General features: G+C 39.6%; 1 protein-coding gene across 2 annotated transcripts in view; it reads right to left on the bottom strand.

Moving 5' to 3' along the window:
• RPS6KA5 (ribosomal protein S6 kinase A5) overlaps positions 1-22,472 on the bottom strand; it is a 201,680-nt gene that overhangs the window by 74,668 nt on the left and 104,540 nt on the right. For both annotated transcript variants that reach the window (XM_050799047.1, XM_050799048.1), the window contains exons 4-5: positions 4,552-4,667; positions 157-264 (exon numbers count right to left, since the gene is read on the bottom strand). In XM_050799047.1, coding sequence (XP_050655004.1) covers positions 157-264; positions 4,552-4,667 — 224 coding nt within the window. The remainder of the gene's footprint in view (positions 1-156; positions 265-4,551; positions 4,668-22,472) is intronic.

Below are 22,472 nucleotides of genomic sequence, written 5' to 3'. Positions count from 1 at the left end.
TTAATTTTAAACTAAAAATCTCTACGTTTTTCATGGACAAACCTGCACGAAAGTTCAGAATTCATATGGCAGTTTTCTGCTAAATGTTTATTCTACAGTTTTCATCCTTGTTTACATTCTGTTATTACTAAATTCAAATTAAAATATCATACTCACTTCATCAGCCACAAACTCCTTACTCAGACCAAAATCTGTCAGCACTACATGGCCATTAGAATCAAGCAGAATATTCTCAAGCTTAATGTCACGATATATAATCCCCAACTGCAAAAAGAAAGAAATATAAATTTTAAAATAATTTACAAAAAATGAATTAAGACAGTCTTTCTTGTCTACCTTTTTTTTCTTTTTTTAAAGGCATTTCCCTCCTCAGGATCCTGTGATGGCTCTTGGTGACTGGTCAGGGCAAATGGAAATTCTTTTATCTGCTGCGTTCCCTCGATGTCTCCAACCTACTTCTTTGTTCTCCTCGTGCACAGGGTCTACCTCGTTGGGTCAGTTTCTTTAGGGCCTCCCTCTTGACTAGTGCTTCTTCAAGTCTCTATTCTTCCTATTTCACTCTCACTCTAGATGACCTTCAGGTGCCTTTGCAGCCAATTCTTGTCCATCACTTCCTAATGGCTTCAGAAGAATTTCCTGACTAACCGGATCCCCTGGTCATTTCCTTGTGTTTCATCCTATAACACCTATGTTTACATTGTACTTACCTATACATGACTGATATTTTCTAGGTACTTCCTATTTGTCTTTATATACCTATATATTCTGTTATATAGGTATAAAAAGACAACTCTGTTATTCACTTTTTATGTATTTATCAGGTATTTATGCAGCACATCATGTATAAAATAGGAAAATGTATAAAATAGGAAATTCATAAAGAACTGCTGATTAACAGGCTCTTAAACATAAAGGTTGAAGATCATAGGTTAATTTTACTCAAACTTTAGTTTGTTTGTTTTTGTTTTTTTTTTTGAGATAGGGTCTCACTCTGTCACTCAGGCTGGAGTGCAGTGGCATGGTCCTAGCTCACTGCAACTTCAAACTTCTGGGTTAAAGCCATCCTCCCACCTCAGCCTCCAGAGTAGCTGGGATTACAGGTGTGAGCCACTGCACTAGGCTCAAACTTTAGTTCTAAATAAGCAAAGAAAATCAATTAAGTAACATTTATAGATCCCTCTGTTTTACTTTGCATTTATAAAACTTACTTCTTTGTAAGTTCTATAGCAAAACACTTCAGCTATATAACAAATACATCTATCCAACTCATATAAAAGGTGCTTGATCTGCACAAATTCTGTTTCATGTTTTCAGTTATGTCAGCCTGAATTAAATGTTTCTAAACTTAGAAACATTGCTTTCCTCAATGCTAAGAATATGAGAAAGTTCTTAATAATCTCTTAAAATGGAAATCAAAATTACATACAGAAAAACACGAAGGGGCAGGCACAGTGGCTCTTGCCTGTAACCCTAGTATTTTGGAAGGCTGAGGCAGGAAGGTCACTTAAATCCAGGAGTTCAAGACCAGCCTGGGCAACACAGTGAGACCCATCTCTACAAAAAATTTTTAAAATTAGCTGGGTCGGGAGCAGTGACTCCCGCCTGTAATCCCAACATTTTGGGAGGCCAAGGTGGACGGATCACCTGAGGTCGAGAGTTCGAGACCAGTCTGACCAACATATAGAAACCCTGACTCTACTAAAAATACAAAATTAGCCAGACGTGGTGGCACATGCCTGTAATCCCAGCTACTTGGGAGGCTGAGGCAGGAGAATCACTTGAACCCGGAAGGCGGAGGTTGCAGTGAGCCAAGATAGTGCCACTGCACTTCAGTCTGGGCAACAAGAGCAAAACTCCGCCTCAAAAAAAAAAAAAAAAAAAAAAATTACCTGGGTGTGGTGGCACACATGCAGTCCTAGAGCTACTCGGGAAGCAGAGGCAGCAGGATCACTTCAGCTCAGGGTGTTTGAGGCCACAGCGACCTATGATAGCATTCCAGCAAGCGAGACCCTATGTCTATGTTTAGACCCTACGTCTCTATTTTTTAAAAAATGGAGCCAAAAAGGGACAAGCGCGGGTGGCCCATGCCTGTAATTCCAGCACTTTGGGAAGCCAAGATGGGAGGATCACTTGCGCTCAGGAGTTTGAAACTAGCCTGGGCAGCATGGCAAAACCCTGTCTCTACAAAAAATACAAAAATTAGCCAGGTGTGGTGGTGCATGTCTGTTGTCCCAGCTACTCAGGAGGCTGAGGTGGGAGGATCACCTCAGCCTAGTAGGTTGAGGCTATAGTGAGCTGTGATCATGCCACTGCACTCCAGCCTGGGCAACGGAGTGAGACCCTGTATCAACACAACACAACACAACACAACACAACAAAACAAAACACAAAAGTACTAGGCAATTTTCCTCTAAGAGTCTCAGTGTTCTACAAGACAGAAAAGAAAATGTCTAGAGCTTATATTGAACAGACACTGACTTGGAGCATTATATGCATCTAACAACCAGGAGATGCTTTTTCCTTAAAAACAACCTCTTTGGAAAATATTTTAGGAACAAATAATTTACTATCTGCGTCAGCTTATCACTCGCAAGTAAACATCCATTTTTGCCTCTTCCTGTGAAACCCAATGTTAGTAGCTTTATCAAGATTAACATTGCTGGCTTTGCGTTATATTTATTTGTATCTTTTTAGGGTAGTAAGATTAGGAGAAGATTAACCGAGATTTCATTTGCTGTATTACTCTCATTCCGTATCAATTACAGTTATATCCAATATTGATTGTTATATTACTTCTGTGTTTGACAATGAGCAAGTTTCACATAAATTAAAAACTGGATTTTTGGACAAGCACAGTGGCTCACACCTGTAATGCAACAATTTGGGAGGCTGAGGCGGGCAGATTGCTTGAGTCTAGTTCAACATCAACCTAGGCAACATGGCAAAACCTCATCTCTATAAAAAATACAAAAATTAGCTGGGTGTGGTGGCACACGCCTGTGGTCCCAGATCCTCGGGAGGTTGACATGAGAGGATCACCTGAGCCTGGGAAGGTGGAGGCTTCAGTGAGCCGAGATTGCACCACTACACTGGACTTTCTAGCTTACTCACTGGAGCTATTCATTTTGTTTCTTACTCATATTTATGATGATTTCTACCATCATTTTTATATTATAAACTAATTGTCCTAAATCATAAATTTCAAAGGTCTTTCTCTGCAGCGTATTCCTGGGTCCACTAGTTTCTTGTATGAAAATGTCTTATCTTATATCCCGCAAAAATCATCTTAAAGCCTGTTACCGTATCAAGAATTCTATCAAAAGAAGTCCAAGTGTCTGTTCTGCTACCTCAGTTTGAGTGCCTACTTGACTGCACCTCGTTCCCCTTCCTCTCCATTGTACTGCCGCCCTGCTCCCCAATCCCCTATTGCCAAAGGTTTCTTTCCCTCCTTGTTCTCATACATTTTTCATTCAGTCTCCCTAAGATTCCTACCCTTGAACCATCTCCCTTCACCTGGCAGGTCTTGTTTCTGCTCTGGGCTGGATCTGCCCTTTTCCTGATCTCTTTTTTTCTGACATCTTACCATCATTTATTCTCACAGCCTCACCCATCTGTTACCTCCACCTTGCTGCCTGCCCCTTTAGAAATGTCATCCTTCATCCTTACTTTTTCCTTCAATTCTCTCCTTTCTTTTCTATGCTCCATAATCAGCACTTCAATCTCTATCTTAAACTAGTGTAGGACCTGAATACAACATGATGAGGAAGAGTGGCTTCATGATGTACCTGAATTGTCCTAATTTAAAAATTACTTGAGTACTTTCCGTCTCTGAGGAAAAACACAAGCCTGGTCTACATAATGACTGCTTCTACAATATTTCCTTATTAAGTAAAACAAAAAACGGAGTCAAAATTTCTTGGCTCAAGATTAATGGTATCTGCAATAACATTTCTTAAAGTTTGAACTGATTGTTACAGTTTGAATAGGGTCACAGACATGAATTCCATTTAAAGTTTTTTAGTAAGAGTTCATCCTACCTGGGGACAATGGAGGAGAAAGGGGGTGGGAGCAAGGGACGGTGTCAGGGACAAAACAAATGGAAAAGAAAGCCAGAGTGCAAGAGTGGGAAATAACTCTTATTCTCCAACCTCATCAGGACACACCCTGAAGGTTTACAGGCAGAGTCTGCAATGCAGTAAATTACAATGAAAGAAATACATATTATGACTGATGGTTTCATTTTATTGGTTATTTTAATAATTAAAGGTTTTTATTTTAATGATACTTTGTAACAAATAAGCATTAAGATTTTTCAGGAAAAAGGCCAAAAACTGCTTAAGTTCTTTTCAATCTCCACCATAGCAAGTACAATTGGAAAGTAGATTTTTTTCAAACGGAATTATGAAATTGAGAAAATTGGTAATGTTCTGTAAGTGTGCTTTCTTAATCTCCACTAAGACAATAACACGTAAAAACATGAGCTCTTCTAGCTCCATTATTACCTTAGTTAACAAACTTCAAAAAAGAAACTTGAAAAATCAAGTGTCTTACCTTGTGGAGATGTTCGAGGGCAAGCACAATCTCTCCAACATAAATCTGCACCTCGTGCTCTGTGAAACGCTCTCTTTGAGAAAGATGAGTAAAAAGTTCTCCACCATTTATATAATCTAAAAATGAAATATATTTTTCTTTCTTAAACTTGTATTCATAAATGAGAAGCAGTGTTTCCTTTTAATCACTTTGGATTTATCATAAGGCACTGATTTTAAAATACTGCTATTTATACAATTTAGCATATAGTTTCATGTAGATTTCTGGATTCAGATAGCAATACAGTTTCACAAAAAAAGATTACCTTAAATATATTCATATGAGTTTGCAAAGAGTATTGCCATTAAAACTATTGCTAAAATCTGCATATATTTAAATATTTTTTTCAAATACAGCATATTAGAAACCTCTGCCATCACCACATAATGCATACTTAACCTACTCTGGAGTACCAAAACATCAGCCACTGCAATAACCAAAACCAAAACAAAACACAAAGTCCCATCCTTCCATTTGTAATAATTGCCAGTCACCTATAAACAGATTCCCTATTTTCCAGAATTGTCTACGTGCACTTCCAAAAATTTATATTAGGTAATAGATACCCTTTTATTTAGCCCAAAAGTATAAGTATTACAACTTGGTCAAATCAAAGATTCTAAAAGTAGAAGATTCCTATTTTCCTTTCAATTTTCTCTGTTTATCCCAAGGGGGATAATGAAATATGTGACCAAAAGGCTACATTAAGAGATAAATAAGGGAGCTGGTTAATTTTTTAAAAAACCAAAATAGTTATGTTGACACATGGTTGTAGTAAGACATTTCTTCATAAACTCAGAACTTATTTATCATTCATTATTTTAGGTGACAACTATACAAATTAATATTAGAAACTGCTCAAAATCCTATAGAATAAACTTTTGCCAAATAAATGTTGCAAAAAAGCTTTAAATTAGTTTCATCAGAAACCACTGATACATTAACACACAGTATTTGTGTGTGAGAAACTATTAACAACTAGAAAAGTCATAAATGCAATTTAAAGCTTTTCTCCTGAAAAATCTGAAAAGCGTATATCCCAAGTATATTCACTTGTTGAGTTTACCACAATTTGATAAAAGAACGGAATTCTTCATGAACTCACAAATTTTTCTTTTACTTTGTCCATTTAACTTCAAATTCCAAAAAGCAGGTACAACAGAATTAAAGAACTCTAATAGCTAGTTGTTTTGCAATGCATTTTACAAACCACATGTCAGCAAAAACCATTTCCCTTCTCAGGCTTCTGTATTTTACCAAGGAGTTTTAATTATATCTGAACACAAAGCTAATTATTAAAAAAGTATAAAGGAACACAGGATTCCTGCAAATTAATAATGAACTTTTTTCCTACCTTAGTTATTTACTTAAAAACCCAATAGTCGTGTTTATGCATAAATGGTTTCCATAGTCAGTCATGATACAGAAAGAAGCACGCATATTTCAACTGACAAACTCCTACATAGCCTTGAATGTCCAATTCAATCATCTCATCTTCTATGGCCACTCCAGCAGAGTTGATTACTTTCTTCTATGTTACCATTATACTTATTTAAGACTTCCAGCACTGCAGTTATCTTGCTATACTGCAATTGTTTATTTGCATACTTACTTTCTCTGCTAAAGTAAGGATTAATATATTCATCACTATTTACTCATCATAGTGCCTGCATGCAGTAAGCACAAAATAGATGTCTATGGCATTAACAATTGAACACAAATTCTTAATACTAGAATATATTATAAACAGGGTCTCTGAACAAAACCACTCTGAAACTTAAGAGGCCAGTCTACTATTTAAAAAATCTAATGTACTCCTGTTTCAAATGCAACATGGCATAGTTAAAAGAAACAGAGCTTTGTAATTGATGGACCCGAACTAGACAATGGCTCCACAGCTGTCCTTCCTTAAGCAAATTAAGTCTCTCTGAGCTTCAGTTCTTTATCTATAAAACAGGAATAACAACTACTTATGAATTATTGTTACTTGGGACAAAGTGCTTTATTTTCCACTTACTAGGAGATTACGAAAAAGTAACCAAAAATCTAAGGAGACATACCTCAAATATCAAGTGTCCTACTTCCTCCTTTTGGGATGGATTGACTTGACATCATAAAATAAGTTATTTTATTTTGAGGGGGCAGTTATGGGTTGTATACTTTATAAGTTGAACAGCAAACTCTATGAACTTGAGAATGCATGGGTGATGCAGTGGTGAGCATAGCTGCCTTCAATCCACGAACATGCGATGTCTTTCCATTTATTTAGGTCTTCTTCCATTCTTTCAACAATGTTTTGTAGTTTTCAGAGTATACGTTTCTGTACTTCTTTTGTTAAATTTATTCCCAAATATTTTATTCCTGTTGATCCTAAAGTAAATGGTTTTAACTTCATTTTCAGATTGTTTATTCCAAATGTACAGAAATATAATTGATTTTTGTATGTTGATCTCACATACTGCAATTTTGCTAAACTTATATATTAGTTCGAGTAGTTTCTGAGTAGATTCCTTAGGACTTTCTATTTATAAGATGTCATCTTTAGATAAGAGTTTTTCTTCTTCCTTTCCAACCTGAAGACCTTTTGTGTCCTTTTCTTGCCTATGATGTTGAATAAAGTGGGAAAGTGGATATTCTGTCCATGCTGATATTACGGGGAAAGCATTTAGTCTTTAACCATTAAGCATTATGTTGGCTCTTGGTTTTTCCACAGATGCCTTTATCAGGTTAAGAAGTTCATATCCGGCCGGGCACGGTGGCTCACGCCTGTAATCCCAGCACTTTGGGAGGCCGAGACGGGCAGATCACGAGGTCAGGAGATCGAGACCATCCTGGCTAACATGGTGAAACCCTGTCTCTACTAAAAATACAAAAAATTAGCCGGGCGTGGTTGCGGGCGCCTGTAGTCCCAGCTACTCGGGAGGCTGAGGCAGGAGAATGGCATAAACTCGGGAGGCAGAGCTTGTAGTGAGCTGAGATCGTGCCTCTGCACTCCAGCCTGGGCGACAGAGCGAGACTCCATCTCAACAAAAAAAAAAAAGAACTTCACATGCATTCCTACTTTGTTGAGCATTATTCATGAAGGAGTTGAATTTTGGCAAATACTGTTTTTCTACATCTATTGGGAGGATCATATGCTTTGTGTTCTTTATTCTGCTGATATGGTATATTAAACTGACTGACTTTTGGTTGGTAAACCACTTTTACACTACTGGGATAGATTCCACTTGGCCATGGAATATAATTATTTTTGTTACTGGATTTGGTTTGATAGAATGTTGTTGAGAATTCTGCATTTATATTCATAAGAAATAATGACCTGAGCCTGCCACGGTGGCTCATGTCTGTAATCCCAGCACTTTAGGAGGCTGAGACAAGAGGATCACTTGAGGTCAGGAGTTTGAGACTAGCCTGGCCAACATGGTGAAACCCTGTCTCTACTAAAAATACAAAATTAGCCAGGCATGGTGGTGCACACTTGTAATCCCAGCTACTCGGGAGGCTGAGGCAGGAGAATTGCTTGAACCAGGAGGCGGAGGTTGCAGTTGGCCAACTGCACTGCAGTCTGGGCCACAGAGAGAGACTCAGTCTCAAAAAAAAAAAAAAAAAAAAAAGGAGAGAGAGAGATAATGGTCTGTAGTTGATACCCCACACGTTAAATATAAACCTGTAGGAAGGCTGGGCACGGTGGCTCACGCCTATAATCCCAGCACATTGGGAGGACAAGGCGGGCGGATCACGAGGTCAGGAGATCGAGACCACCCCGGCTAACATGGTGAAATCTCCTGTCTACTAAAAATACAAAACAAAATCAGCCGGGCGTGGTGGCGGGTGCCTGTAGTCCCAGCTACTCGGGAGGCTGAAGCAGAGGAATGGTGTGAACCCCCGAAGCGGAGCTTGCAGTGAGCCAAGATGTGCCACCGCACTCCAGCCTGGGCGACAGAGTGAGACTCGGTCTCAACAATAACAAAACACCAGTAGGAGGGGTTCCAAGATGGCCGAATAGGAACAGCTCAAGTCTACAGCTCCCAACGTGAGCGACGCAGAAGACTGGTGATTTCTGCATTTCCAACTGAGGTACCGGGTTCATCTCACTGGGGCATGTCCAACAGTGGGTGCAGGACAGTGGGTGCAGCGCACTGAGTGTGAGCCCAAGCAGGGCAAGGCATCGCCTCACCTAGGAAGCGGGAGGGGTCGGGGAATTCCCTTTCCTAGCCAAGCAAAACAGTGACAGACGGCACCTGCAAAATCGAGTCACTCCCACCCTAATACTGAGCTTTTCCAATGGTCTTAGCAAACGGCATACCAGGAGATTATATGTCGTGCCTGGCTCAGAGGGTTCCATGGAGCCTCGCTCATTGCTAGCACAGGCAGTCTGAGATCGTACTGCAAGGCAGCAGTGAGGCTGGGGGAGGGGCGCCCGCCATTGCTGAGGCTTGAGTAGGTAAACAAAGTGGCAGGGGAAGCTCCCGGCAGCTCAAGGAGGCCTGCCTGCCTCTGTAGACTCCACCTCTGGGGGCAGGGCATAGCCGAAAAAAGGCAGCAGAAACCTCTGCAGACTTAAACGTCCCTGTCTGACAGCTTTGAAGAGAGTAGTGGTTCTCCCAGCATGGAGCTTGAGATCTGAGAACCTGAGAATGGACAGCCTCTCCTCAAAGTGGGTCCCTAACCCCCAAGTAGCCTAACTGAGAGGCAACCCCCAGTAGGGGCAGACTAACACTTCACACGGCCGGATACCCCTGAGACGAAACTTTCAGAGGAACCATCAGGCAGCAAAATTTTGTGTTCAGCAATATTTGCTGTTCTGTAGCCTTCGCTGCTGATACCCAGGCAAACAGGGTCTGGAGGGGACCTCCAGCAAACTCCAACAGACCTGCAGCTAAGGGTCCTGACTGTTAGCAGGAAAACTAACAAACAGAAAGGACATCCACACCAAAACCCCATCTGTATGTCACCATCATCAAAGACCAAAGGTAGATAAAATCACAAAGATGGGGAAAAAACAGAGCAGAAAAACCAAAAATTCTAAAAATCAGAGTGCCTCTCCTCCTCCAAAGGAATGCAGCTCCTCACCAGCAATGGAACAAAATTGGACGGAGAATGACTTTGACGAGTTGAGAGAAGAAGGCTTCAGACGATCAAACTTCTCCCAGCTAAAGGAGGAAGTTCGAACCCATGGTAAAGAAGTCAAAAGCCTTGAAAAAAGATTAGACAAATGGCTAACTAGAATAACCAATGTAGAGAAGTCCTTAAAGGACTTGATGGAGCTGAAAACCATGGCACGAGAACTACGTGACGAATGCACAAGCTTCAGTAGCCGATTCAATCAACTGGAAGAAAGGGCATCAGTGATGGAAGATCAAATGAATGAAATGAAGCAAGAAGAGAAGTTTAAAGAAAAAATAAAAAGAAACGAACAAAGCCTCCAAGAAATATGGGACTATATGAGAAGACCAAATCTACGTCTGATTGGTGTACCTGAAAGTGATGCGGAGAATGGAAACAAGTTGGAAAACACTCTTCGGGATATTATCCAGGAGAACTTCCCCAACCTAGCAAGGCAGACCAACATTCAAATTCATGAAATACAGAGATTGCCACAAAGATACTCCTCGAGAAGAGCAACTCCAAGACACATAATTGTCAGATTCACCAAAGTTGAAATGAAGGAAAAAATGTTAAGGGCAGCCAGAGAGAAAGGTCGGGTTACCCACAAAGGGAAGCCCATCAGACTAACAGCAGATCTCTCGGCAGGAACTCTACAAGCCAGAAGAGAGTGGGGGCCAATATTCAACATTCTTTTTTTTTTTTTTGAGACGGAGTCTCGCTCTGTCTCCCAGGCTGGAGTGCAGTGGCGCGATCTCCACTCACTGCAAGCTCCGCCTCCCGGGTTCACGCCATTCTCCTGCCTCAGCCTCCCGTGTGGCTGGGACTACAGGCGCCCGCCACCGCGCCCGGCTAATTTTTGTATTTTTAGTAGAGACGGGGTTTCACCATGTTAGTCAGGATGGTCTCGATCTCCTGACCTCGTGATCCGCCCATCTCGGCCTCCCAAAGTGCTGGGATTACAGGCGTGAGCCACCGCGCCCGGCCTCAACATTCTTAAAGAAAAGAATTTTCAATCCAGAATTCATATCCAGCCAAACTAAGCTTCATAAGTGAAGGAGAAATAAAATCCTTTACAGACAAGCAAATGCTGAGAGATTTTGTCACCACCAGGCCTGCCTTACAAGAGCTCCTGAAGGAAGCACTAAACATGGAAAGGAACAACAGTACCAGCCACTGCAAAAACATGCCAAAATCTAAAGACCATCGATGCTAGGAAGAACCTGCATCAACTAAAGAACAAAATAACCAGCTAACATCATAATGTCAGGATCAAATTCACACGTAACAATATTAACCTTAAATGTAAATGGGCTAAATGCTCCAATTAAAAGACACAGACTGGCAAATTGGATAAAGAGTCAAGACCCTGTATCCAGGAGACCCATCTCACGTCCAGAGACACACATAGGCTCAAAATAAAGGGATGGAGGAAAATCTACCAAGCAAATGGAAAACAAAAAAAGGCAGGGGTTGCAATTCTAGTCTCTGATAAAACAGACTTTAAACCAACCAAGATCAGAAGAGACAAAGAAGGCCATTACATAATGGTAAAGGGATTAATTCAACAAGAAGAGCTCACTATCCTAAATATATATGCACCCAATACAGGAGTACCCAGATTCATAAAGCAAGTCCTTAGAGACCTACAAAGAGACGTAGACTCCCACACAATAATAACGGGAGACTTTAACACCCCACTGTCAACATTAGACAGATCCACGAGACAGAAAGTTAACAAGGACATTCAGGAATTGAACTCAGCTCTGCACCAAGTGGACCTAATAGACATCTACAGAACTCTCCACCCCAAATCAACAGAATATACATTCTTCTCAGCACGACACCGCACTTACTCCAAAACTGACCACATAGTTGGAAGTAAAGCACTCCTCAGCACATGTAAAAGAACAGAAATGATAACAAACTGTCTCTCAGACCACAGTGCAATCAAACTAGAACTCAGGATTAAGAAACTCACTCAAAACCACTCAACTACTTGGAAACTGAACAACCTGCTCCTGAATGACTACTGGGTAAATAACGAAATGAAGGTAGAAATAAAGATGTTCTTTGAAACCAACGAGAACAAAGACACAACATACCAGAATCTCTGGGACACATTTAAAGCAGTATGTAGGGGGAAATTTATAGCACTAAATGCCCACAAGAGAAAGCAGGAAAGATCTAAAATTGACACCCTAACATCACAATTAAAAGAACTAGAGAAACAAGAGCAAACACATTCAAAAGCTAGCAGAAAGCAAGAAATAACTAAGATCAGAGAAGAATTGAAGGAGATAGAGAAACAAAATCCCTCCAAAAACTCAATGAATCCAGGAGCTGGTTTTTTGAAAAGATCAACAAAATTGATAGACTGCTAGCAAGACTAATAAAGAAGAAAAGAGAGAAGAATCAAACAGACACAATAAAAAATGATAAAGGGGATATCACCACTGATCCCACAAAAATACAAACTACCATCAGAGAATACTATAAACACCTCTATGCAAATAAACTAGAAAATCTAGAAGAAATGGATAAATTCCTTGACACATACACCGTCCCAAGATTAATCCACGAAGAAGTTGAATCTCTGAATAGACCAATAACAGGTTCTGAAATTGAGGCAATAATTAATAGCCTACCAACCAAAAAAAGTCCAGGACCAGACAGATTCACAGCTGAATTCTACCAGAGGTACAAGGAGGAGTTGGTACCATTCCTTCTGAAACTATTCCAATCAACAGAAAAAGAGGGCATCCTCCCTAATTCATTTTATGAAGCCAGCATCATCCTGATACCAAAGCCTGGCAGGGACACGACACAACAAAAAAAGAGAATTTTAGACCAATATCCCTGTTGAACATCGATGCAAAAATCCTCAATAAAACACTGGCAAACCGAATCCAGCAATACATCAAAAACCTTATCCACCATGATCAAGTGATCTTCATCCCTGGGATGCAAGGCTGGTTCAACATACGCAAATCAACAAATGTAATCCAGCATATAAACAGAACCACCGACAAAAAACACATGATTATCTCAACAGATGAAGAAAAGGCCTTTGACAAAATTCAACAGCCCTTCATGCTAAAAACTCTCAATAAACTAGGTATTGATGGAACGTATCTCAAAATAATAAGAGCTATTTATGACAAACCCACAGCCAATACCATACTGAATGGGCAAAAACTGGAAGCATTCCCTTTGAAAACTGGCATAAGACAGGGATGCCCTCTCTCACCACTCCTGTTCAGCATAGTGTTGGAAGTTCTGGCCAGGGCAATCTGGGAGGAGAAAGAAATAAAGGGTATTCAATTAGGAAAAGAGGAAGTCAAATTGTCCCTGTTTGCAGATGACACGGTTGTATATCTAGAAAACCCCATCGTCTCAACCCAAAATCTCCTTAAGTTCATAAGCAACTTTAGCAAAATCTCAGGATACAAAATCAACATGCAAAAATCACAAGCATTCTTATACACCAATAACACACAAACAGAGAGCCAAATCATGAGTGTACTCCCATTCACAATTGCTTCAAAGATAATAAAATACCTAGCTATCCAACTTACAAGGAATGTGAATCTCTCTCTTCAAGGAGAACTACAAACCACTGCTCAACGAAATAAAAGAGGATACAAACAAATGGAAGAACATTCCATGCTCATGGATAGGAAGACTCAATATCGTGAAAATGGCCATAATGCCCAAGGTAATTTATAGATTCAATGCCATCCCCATCAAGCTACCAATGACTTTCTTCATAAAATTGGAAAAAACTACTTTAAAGTTCATATGGAACCAAAAAAGAGCCCACATTGCCAAGTCAATCCTAAGCCAAAAGAACAAAGCTGGAGGCATCAGACTACCTGACTTCAAACTATACTACAAGGCTACAGTAAACTATACAAGGCTACAGTAACCAAGACAGCATGGTACTGGTACCAAAACAGAGATATAGACCAATGGAGCAGAACGGAGCCCTCAGAAATAGTACCACACATCTACAACTATCTGATCTTTGACAAACCTGACCAAAACAAGAAATGGGGAAAGGATTCCCTATTTAACAAATGGTGCTGGGAAAACTGGCTAGCCATATTTAGAAAGCTGAAACTGGATCCCTTCCTTATACCTTATACAAAAATTAATTCAAGATGGATTAAATACTTAAATGTTAGACTTAAACCATAAAAGCCTAGAAGAAAACCTAGGCAATACCATTCAGGACATAGGCATGGACAAGGACTTCGTGTCTAAAACACCAAAAGCAATGGCAACAAAAGCCAAAATTGACAAATGGGATCTAATTAAACTAAAGAGCTTCTGCACAGCAAAAGAAACTACCATCAGAGTGAGCAGGCAACCTACAGAATGGGAGAAAAATTTTGAAATCTACTCATCTGACAAAGGGCTAATATCCAGAATCTACAAAAAACTCAAATAAATTTACAAGAAAAAACCAAACAACCCCATCAACAAGTGGGTGAAGGATATGAACAGACACTTCTCAAAAGAAGACATTTATGCAGCCAAAATGCTCATCATCACTGGCCATCATAGAAATGCAAATCAAACCACAATGAGGTGCCATCTCACACCAATGGCGATCATTAAAAAGTCAGGAAACAACAGGTGCTGAAGAGGATGTGGAGAAATAGGAACACTTTTACGTTGTTGGTGGGACTGTAAACTAGTTCAACCGTTGTGGAAGACAGTGTGGTGATTCCTCAGGGATCTAGAACTAGAAATACCATTTGACCCAGCCATCCCATTACGTGGTATATACCCAAAGGATTATAAATCATGCTGCTGTAAAGACACATGCACACATATGTTTATTGTGGCACTATTCACAATAGCAAAGACTTGGAACCACCCAAATGTCCAACAATGATAGACTGGATTAAGAAAATGTGGCACATATACACCATGGAATACTACGTAGCCATAAAAAAGGTTGAGTTCACGTCCTTTGTAGGGACATGGATGAAGCTGGAAACCATCATTCCCAGCAAACTATCACAAGGACAGAAAACCAAACACCGCATGTTCTCACTCATAGGTGGGAACTAAACAATGAGAACACTTGGACACAGGAAGGGGAACATCACACACTGGGGCCTGTTGTGGGGAGAGAAGAGGGGGAGTGGGGAGGGATAGCATTATGAGATATACCTAACGTAAACCACCAGTTAATGGGTGCAGCACACCAATATGGCACATGTATACATATGTAACAAACCTGCACATTGTGCACATGTACCCTAGAACTTAAAGTATAAAAAAAAAAAAAAAAAAAACCTGTAGGGAAACCATGTCCAAAAAAGGACATGAGGGCCCAGCTAAAACTTTAATTTGGGAAGACTGTGTTAACTCACATGCAGTAGTATTAAAAAAATGACTCGTATGGTTTAATAACAGACTGGGCACCAAAGGGTTATTTAAAAAACAATTGCTCCTCTGGCAGAAGGGAATGTCTGGAGGCTACTTATTTTATTTCTTACTGGGAGGACGAGGATCATCATCCTATTTTGCACAGAAGGTTCAGCTCGTTCTTTCCCTTAAAATGGGAAGGCAAGGGCATTAACCCTCACCCGAGGCCTCGTATGATATTGCCCATGCTGAGCCCAGAACACTCAAAACTTTGGAAATTGGCTATTGCCATGTCAGGACTGCGGGTATGGGAAGGGGAAACTTTTCTGTCTGTTGTCCCCACTACCGCCCCTCGCATCCATGATTCTGAACACCATGATAAATCCTCTTTGAACCCCTTTCCTCTTTTAGATGCCGATCCCCCTTTATGGGACTTCAGTTGGCATTATGATAATTCTTCTCGACCCAGGCATGCCCCTCTACCTCTTCAGCATCCCTGGGCACCTCGGATTGCTTCTTTATGGCGGAGAACATTCGGCATTGCCACTGCCGCTCCTCTTCCTCAGTATCAATGTAGATTCAAAGATTATGCTTTGTTTACCTTCAATCTGACTATTCCTATACAGAGTTGTGTTAAGCCTCCTTACATGCTATTAGTGGGAAATATCAAAATTTGGACAATCAAACTGTCCAATGCATTAACTGTCATTTATACACTGTGTTAACTCCCATTTTGACTCCAGGAAAAGTACAATGGTGGTTCAAGCTCAAGAAGGAATCTGGATACTGGTAACTCTACCCAGACCTTGGGAATCTTCCCCCTCAGTACATTTAATTAACAAAGTGTTACAACGAATTCTCAAAAGATCTAAGAGATTTGTTTTCACTTTAATCGCTGTGATCATGGGCCTAATTACAGTCACTGCACTTGCCACCCACTGCTGCAATGGCATTACATCAATCTATTCAAACGGCTCATTTTGTTAATGATTGGCAAGACAATTCCACCCAAATGTGGAATTCTCAACAAGGCATTGATCGAAAATTAGCTAATCGAATTAATGATTTAAGACTGTCTGTTATTTGGCTTGGGGATTGGCTAATGAGTCTCAAACATCACATGCAAATGCAGTGTGATTGGAATACTTCTGATTTCTGTATCACACCATATTCCTACAATGAGACTGATCATTCATAGGAAATGGTCAAAGGACACCTTCTGGGTAGGGAAAGATAATTTATCCTTGGATGTAACTAAATTAAAGAAACAAATTTTTGAAGCCTCTCAAGCTCATTTATCCATTGTGCCTGGAGCTGAGGCATTAGATCAGGTGGCACAAAGTCTTTCTGGACTAAACCCCACGACTTGGATTAAGTCTATTGGGAGTTCCTCTGTAGTAAATCTTGGAATTATGTTTCTCTGTTTAATTGGCTTGTTTTTAGTGTGCCGGACAAGTCAAAGAATCCTGTGACAAGAAAACGAACAAGACTTCATCACCTGGCACATTTATATAAAAATAAAGGCAGAGATGTTGCGGGAAGTCAGGGACCCTGAACAGAGGGAACAGCTGGAGCCGCAGCAGAGGAACATAAATCGTGAATATTTCATTTTAATATGGACATATATCAGTTCCCAAATAATACTTTTATAATTTCTAATGCCTGTCTTTGCTTCAGTCTCTGAACATAAATTATGAAGATTTCATGGACATTTATCAGTTCCCAAATAATACTCTTATAATTTCTTACGCCTGTCTTACTTTAATCTCTTAATGCTGTTATCTTCGTAAATTGAGGATGTACGTCACCTCAGGACCACTATGATATTTGTGTTAACTGTACAAATTGCTTGTAAAACGTGTGTTTGAACAATATGGAATCAGTGCACCTTGACAAAGAAAAGAATAACAGCGATTTTCAGGGAACAAGGGAAGACAACCATACGTCTGACTGCCTGAGGGGTTGGGCAAAATAGAGCCATATTTTTCTTCTTACAGAGAGCCTATAAATGGACATGCAAGTAGAGAAGATATCACTAAATTCTTTTCCTAGCAAAGAATATTAATAATTAATACCCTGGGGAAGGAATGCATTCCTGGGGGGAGGTCTATAAATAGTCGCTCTAGGAGTGTCTGTCTTATGGAGTTGAGGTAAGGACTGAAATACGCCCTGGTCTCCTGTAGTACCCTCAGGCTTACTAGGATTGGGAAACTCCACCCTGGTAAATTTGTGTTCTCTGCTCTCAAACCCTGTTTTCTTTTGTTTAAGATGTTTATCAAGACAATACATGCACAGGTGAACATAGACCCTTATCAGTAGTTCTGATTTTGCCCTTATCCTGTTTCCTCAAAAGCATGTGATCTTTGTTCTCCTTTTTGCCCTTTGAAGCATGTGATCTTTGTGACCTATTCCCTGTTCTTGCACCCCCTCCCCTTTTGAAATCCTTAATAAAACTTGCTGACTTTAAGGCTCAGGTGGGCATCACGGTCCAACTGATATGTGATGTCACCCCCGAAAGCCTAGTTGTAAAATTCCTCTTTTTGTACTCTTTTATTTCTCAGTCGGTTGACACTTATGGAAAATAGAAAGAACCTATGCTGAAATATTGGGGGTGGGTTCCCCAACATTCTTGTGATGTTTTTATCTGCAGTTGGTATTGGCATAATACCGGCCTCATAAGTTAGTGTTTCCTTCTCTTCTATGTTTTGGAAGAGTTTGTGAAGAACTGGTAATTCTTCTTTAAATGTTTGGTAACGTTAACTAGTGAAGCCATCAGGGCTGGACTTTTCTTTGTGTGTAGTTTTGTTTTTTGTTTCATTTTGTTTTGAGAGGAAGTCTCCCTCTGTCACCCAGACTGGAGTGTAGTGGCATGATCTCGGCTCACTGAAACCTCCACCTCCCGGGTTCAAGTGATTCTCCTGCCTCAGCCTCCCAAGTAGCTGGGATTACAGGTGCCCGTTGCCACGCCCAGTTAATTTATGTATTTTTAGTAGAGAGGAGGTTTCACCATGTTAGCCAGGCTGGTCTTGAACTCCTGACCTCAAGTGATCCAGCTGCCTTCGGCCTCCCCAAGTGCTGGGATTGCAGGCATGAGCTACTGCACCCGGCCTGTGGGTAGCGGTGGTGGAGGTAACAGTAGTAATAGTTCAATTTCTTAACTTGTCTATTCAGAAGTCGTATTTCTTAAGTAAGTTCTAGTAGTTTGTGTCTTTCTTGGAATGTCTTTATTTCATATAAGTTATCCAACGTGAAATAACATAAATAACAAAACTGTATGTTGGTATACAGTTGTTCATGGTATTATCTAATGATCCTTTCAAATTCTGTAAGTGTCAGGCCTCTGAGCCCAAGCTAAGCCACCGTATCCCCAGTGACCTGCACATATACATCCAGATGGCCTGAAGCAACTGAAGATCCACAAAAGAAGTGAAAATAACCTTACACTGATGACATTCCACCCTTGTGATTTGTTTCTGCCCCATCCTAACTGATCAATGTACATTAATCTCCCCCACCCTTAAGAAGGTTGTTTGTAATTCTCCCCACCCTTGAGAATGTACTTTGTGAGATCCACCCCCGGTCCCAAAAACATTGCTCTTAACTCCACCTCCTATCCCAAAACCTGTAAGAACTAATGATAATCCCACCACCCTTTGCTGACTCTCTTTTCGGACTCAGCCCTCCTGCACCCAGGTGAAATAAACAGCTTTGTTGCTCACACAAAGCCTGTTTGGTGGTCTCTTCACACAGACACGTGAGATAGTAAGGTCAATAGTAATGTCCTTTCCTTCATTCTTGATTTTACCAATTTGAGTCTTCTTTTTTACTGGTCAGTCTACCCAAGGTTTGTCAATTTGTTGATCTTCTCAAAAGAATAATCTTTTGGTTTCATTGATTTTCTCTTGTTTTCATATTCCATATTTGACTAATTTAGAATCTTTTTTATGTCCCTCCTTTCCAGTTGCTTTGGGTTTAGTTTGCTCTTCTTTTTATGTATTTTAAGGTGGAAGATTGGGTTACTGATTTCAAATGTTTCTTGCTTTTTAAATTTCAGCAATTACAGTTATAAATTTCTCACTAAGCACTGCTTTAGCTTCATTCTGTAAGTTTTAGTATGTAGTGTCTTCATTTTCTCTTATCAAAAAAAAAATTTTTTTTTTAAACCTCGAGACAAGGTCTCACTCTGGCACCCAGGCTGCAGTGCAGAGGAGTGATCATAGCTTACTGCAGCTTCTAACTTCTGAGCTCAAGAGATTTTTCTGAGTAGCTAGGATTACAGGTGTGTGCCTCCATGCCTGGCTAAAATTATTTTTTTGTGGAGACGGGGTCTCACTTTGTTGCCCAGGCTGTCAAGTATTTTTTGATTTCTCTTATTTCGTCTTTGACACGTTGGATATTTAGGAGTATGTTGTTTTATATGGTTGTGAATATCCCAAATTTCTTTTTGTTATTGATTTCTCTTCTCATTCCATTGTGGAGAGGCAATATAATTTTTATGATTTTAATGTTTTAAAAGTAATTAAGTTCTTAAAAAATGGGCTGGCATATGATCTACCCTAGAGAACGTTCCATCTGTATATGTATCCTGCAATTGCTATTTCGAGTTCTAAACATGTTTATTATGTCTAGGTGGTTTATTGTGTTGTTCGGGTTTTCTATTTCCTTGTTGAATCTTTTTGCATTATTGAGAATGGGATATTATTGCTGAATTGTCTATTTCTTCCTCCATTTCTTTCAGTTTTTGCTTTATATATTTTGGATCTATGTTGTTAGGTACGTCCATGTTAGGCTCTCTGTTGTTAGGCCCTCAATCTCTGTAGGTTCTGCATCCACAGATTCAACCAACCATGGTCAAAAGTATTCAGAAATATAACAATACAACAAAAGAAAATAATGCAAAGAAAAAAACCGTTTAACAACTATTTATATACCATTTATATTGTATTAAGTATCAGAAGTAATACAGAGATGACAAAGTATACTGGGGGATGTATATAAGTTATATGCAAATATTATCTCATTTAATATAACAAACTTGAACATCCAAAGTTTTTTTCTATCCATGGGGTGTCCTGGAACCAATTCCCTGCAGATAATGAGGGATGATGATATATATTTACAATTGTTATATCTTCATGGATTGGCTTTTTTTTTTTTTAAACATTATGAAGCGTCCTTTTAAATCTCTACTAGCATTTAAAAATATCTATTTTGTCTGCTATTAGCATAACCACTCCAGCTTTCTTGTGATTGCTGTTTCCATAGTTTATCTTTCTAATCATTTTTCCCTTTAATCTATTTATATCTTTGACAGTCTATCTTTTGTAAACAGCATATAGTGAGATCTCCCTCAGTCTGACAATCTCTGCCTTTTGATTAAAATGTTTAATCCATTCACATTTATTGTTATTAACATAATGTCTGCAATTTTACTTTTTGGTTTTCTATATATCTCATATCTTTTTTGTTCCTCTAGTTTAGTCTTCCTTTACTCCTTTTTTGTTAACTGAATATCTTCTAGTGTAACATTTTAATTCCTTTAATATTTTCTCACTTTATTTTTATTTTTTATTTTTTAGTTATTTTCTTAGTGGTTGCTCTGCAACTTGCCATACAATGTTAACTTATATATAAACAGCTTTGCATTTATACTAACTTCTGGTTATACATAGAAACATTAATTCTATATAGCTCTATTCTCTTCCCCTTTTGTGCTATTATTGTAATACACAATACAACTACATATGCTGAAAACCTAACAATACATTACTACAACTTTATATAATTTTGTCTTTCAAAGAAGCTGAGAGAAGATAGAAGGGCAAATACATAATTGTAGTTTGTTATATTAGCCTTCCTACTTACCATTTTTCTGTTTTCTTTTTTCCCAGTGAATTCAAGTTACAATCTGATTCTAACCCCCAGTTCCATCCCCACCCCTGATGTTTTGTTTTGTTTTTTGTTTTGTTTTTTTGAGACAGAGTCTTACTCTGTCACCCAGGCTGGAGTACAGTGGCACGAACTCGGCTCACTGCAACCTCCGCCTCCTGGGTTCAAGTGATTCTTGTGCCTCAGTCTTCTGAGTAGCTGGGACTACAGGTGCATGCCACCACGCCTGGTTAATTTTTGTATTTTTAGTAGAGACAGGGTTTCGCCATGTTGGCCAAACTGCTGGCCTCAAGTGATCTGCCTCCCACAGCCTCCCAAAGTGCTGGGATTACCAGCATGAGCCACTATACCCAGCCTATTTTTATAGCTATTTTTTCTTTATTTAATAACTTGGCTTGACTATTTTAGTAAAGTATTTTATCTGCAGTGTGAAGCCTCCAATGTTGCTCCTCAGAGAGCAGAGCCCTAGGCATTTGAACAATGGTTCTAGCAGGGCTCTCTCTGCACTTTCTTTCCCTGATCTGTTAGGCTGTCTGCCTCTTGCTAGTATTACACCAGCTGTTATGACCCACTAATTGCTGGCTGGTCGCTCTACTGTTTTCAATAATGCTCTGGAGCATAAACTACTCCATGATCTAGCCCAATAAATTCAGGCCCATTTGCAAGAGTAGCTTTTTAGGACAGTGTTTAAAGTTTGTTCTGACCCCAGGAGGACCCTTCTTAGTTGTCCACATACAACAGAGTTAAGCTTGTTGCTCTAACAGAGCTACCGGCTTACTCTTCAATTGCTTACCACCAAAATTTCCTTTGTTGTTGTTGTTTTTTTTCCTTTCTCCAAAAGCACCCTTAGTTTTAGGTCAGGTGTGCTGACTCATGCATGAAATCTTAGCACTTGAAAAGGCCGAGGTAGGAGGATAGCTTGAGGCCAGGAGTTTGAGAGAAACCCAGGCAACATAGCCAGACCTCATCTCTAGAAAAAAAAAATAAAAATAAAAATAGCCAGGCATGTAGTTCCAGTTACTCAGGAGGCTGAGCCAGGAGGATCGCTTGAGCCCAGGAGGTTGAGGCTGCAGTGAACCATGACTGTGCTACTGCACTCCAGCCTGGGCAACAGAGCGAAACCCTGTCTCAAGATGATGATGATAATAATAATAATAATAATAATAATAATAATAATGAAAGAACTAGATGGGGCTATTTGAGCTCCCTTATATTTGCATAGGAATTTTACAGTCAGCTTGCCAATCTCTACAAAAAAGTCTGCTTGGATTTTTATTTGGACAATTTTGCATCCATAGTTCAACTTAGGAGAACTGACGTTTTTTAAATATTGCATTTTCCAACCCATAAATATGGTGTATCTCCAATAATCAGGTTTTCTTTCACTTCTCTTAGCAACACATTATAATCTACAGAAAGAATCCTGCTTCTGGACTACATTTTGATCTCTGATTTTGCATATCCTTAAGAGAGGAATATTTTTATCTTTAGAAAGGAAGACTGAT

Source organism: Macaca thibetana, chromosome 7 (genome assembly GCF_024542745.1).
Source record: "Macaca thibetana thibetana isolate TM-01 chromosome 7, ASM2454274v1, whole genome shotgun sequence".
In the NCBI taxonomy this organism is placed as follows: Eukaryota; Metazoa; Chordata; class Mammalia; order Primates; family Cercopithecidae; genus Macaca; species Macaca thibetana.
This window is presented reverse-complemented; position numbering and strand designations above follow the sequence as displayed.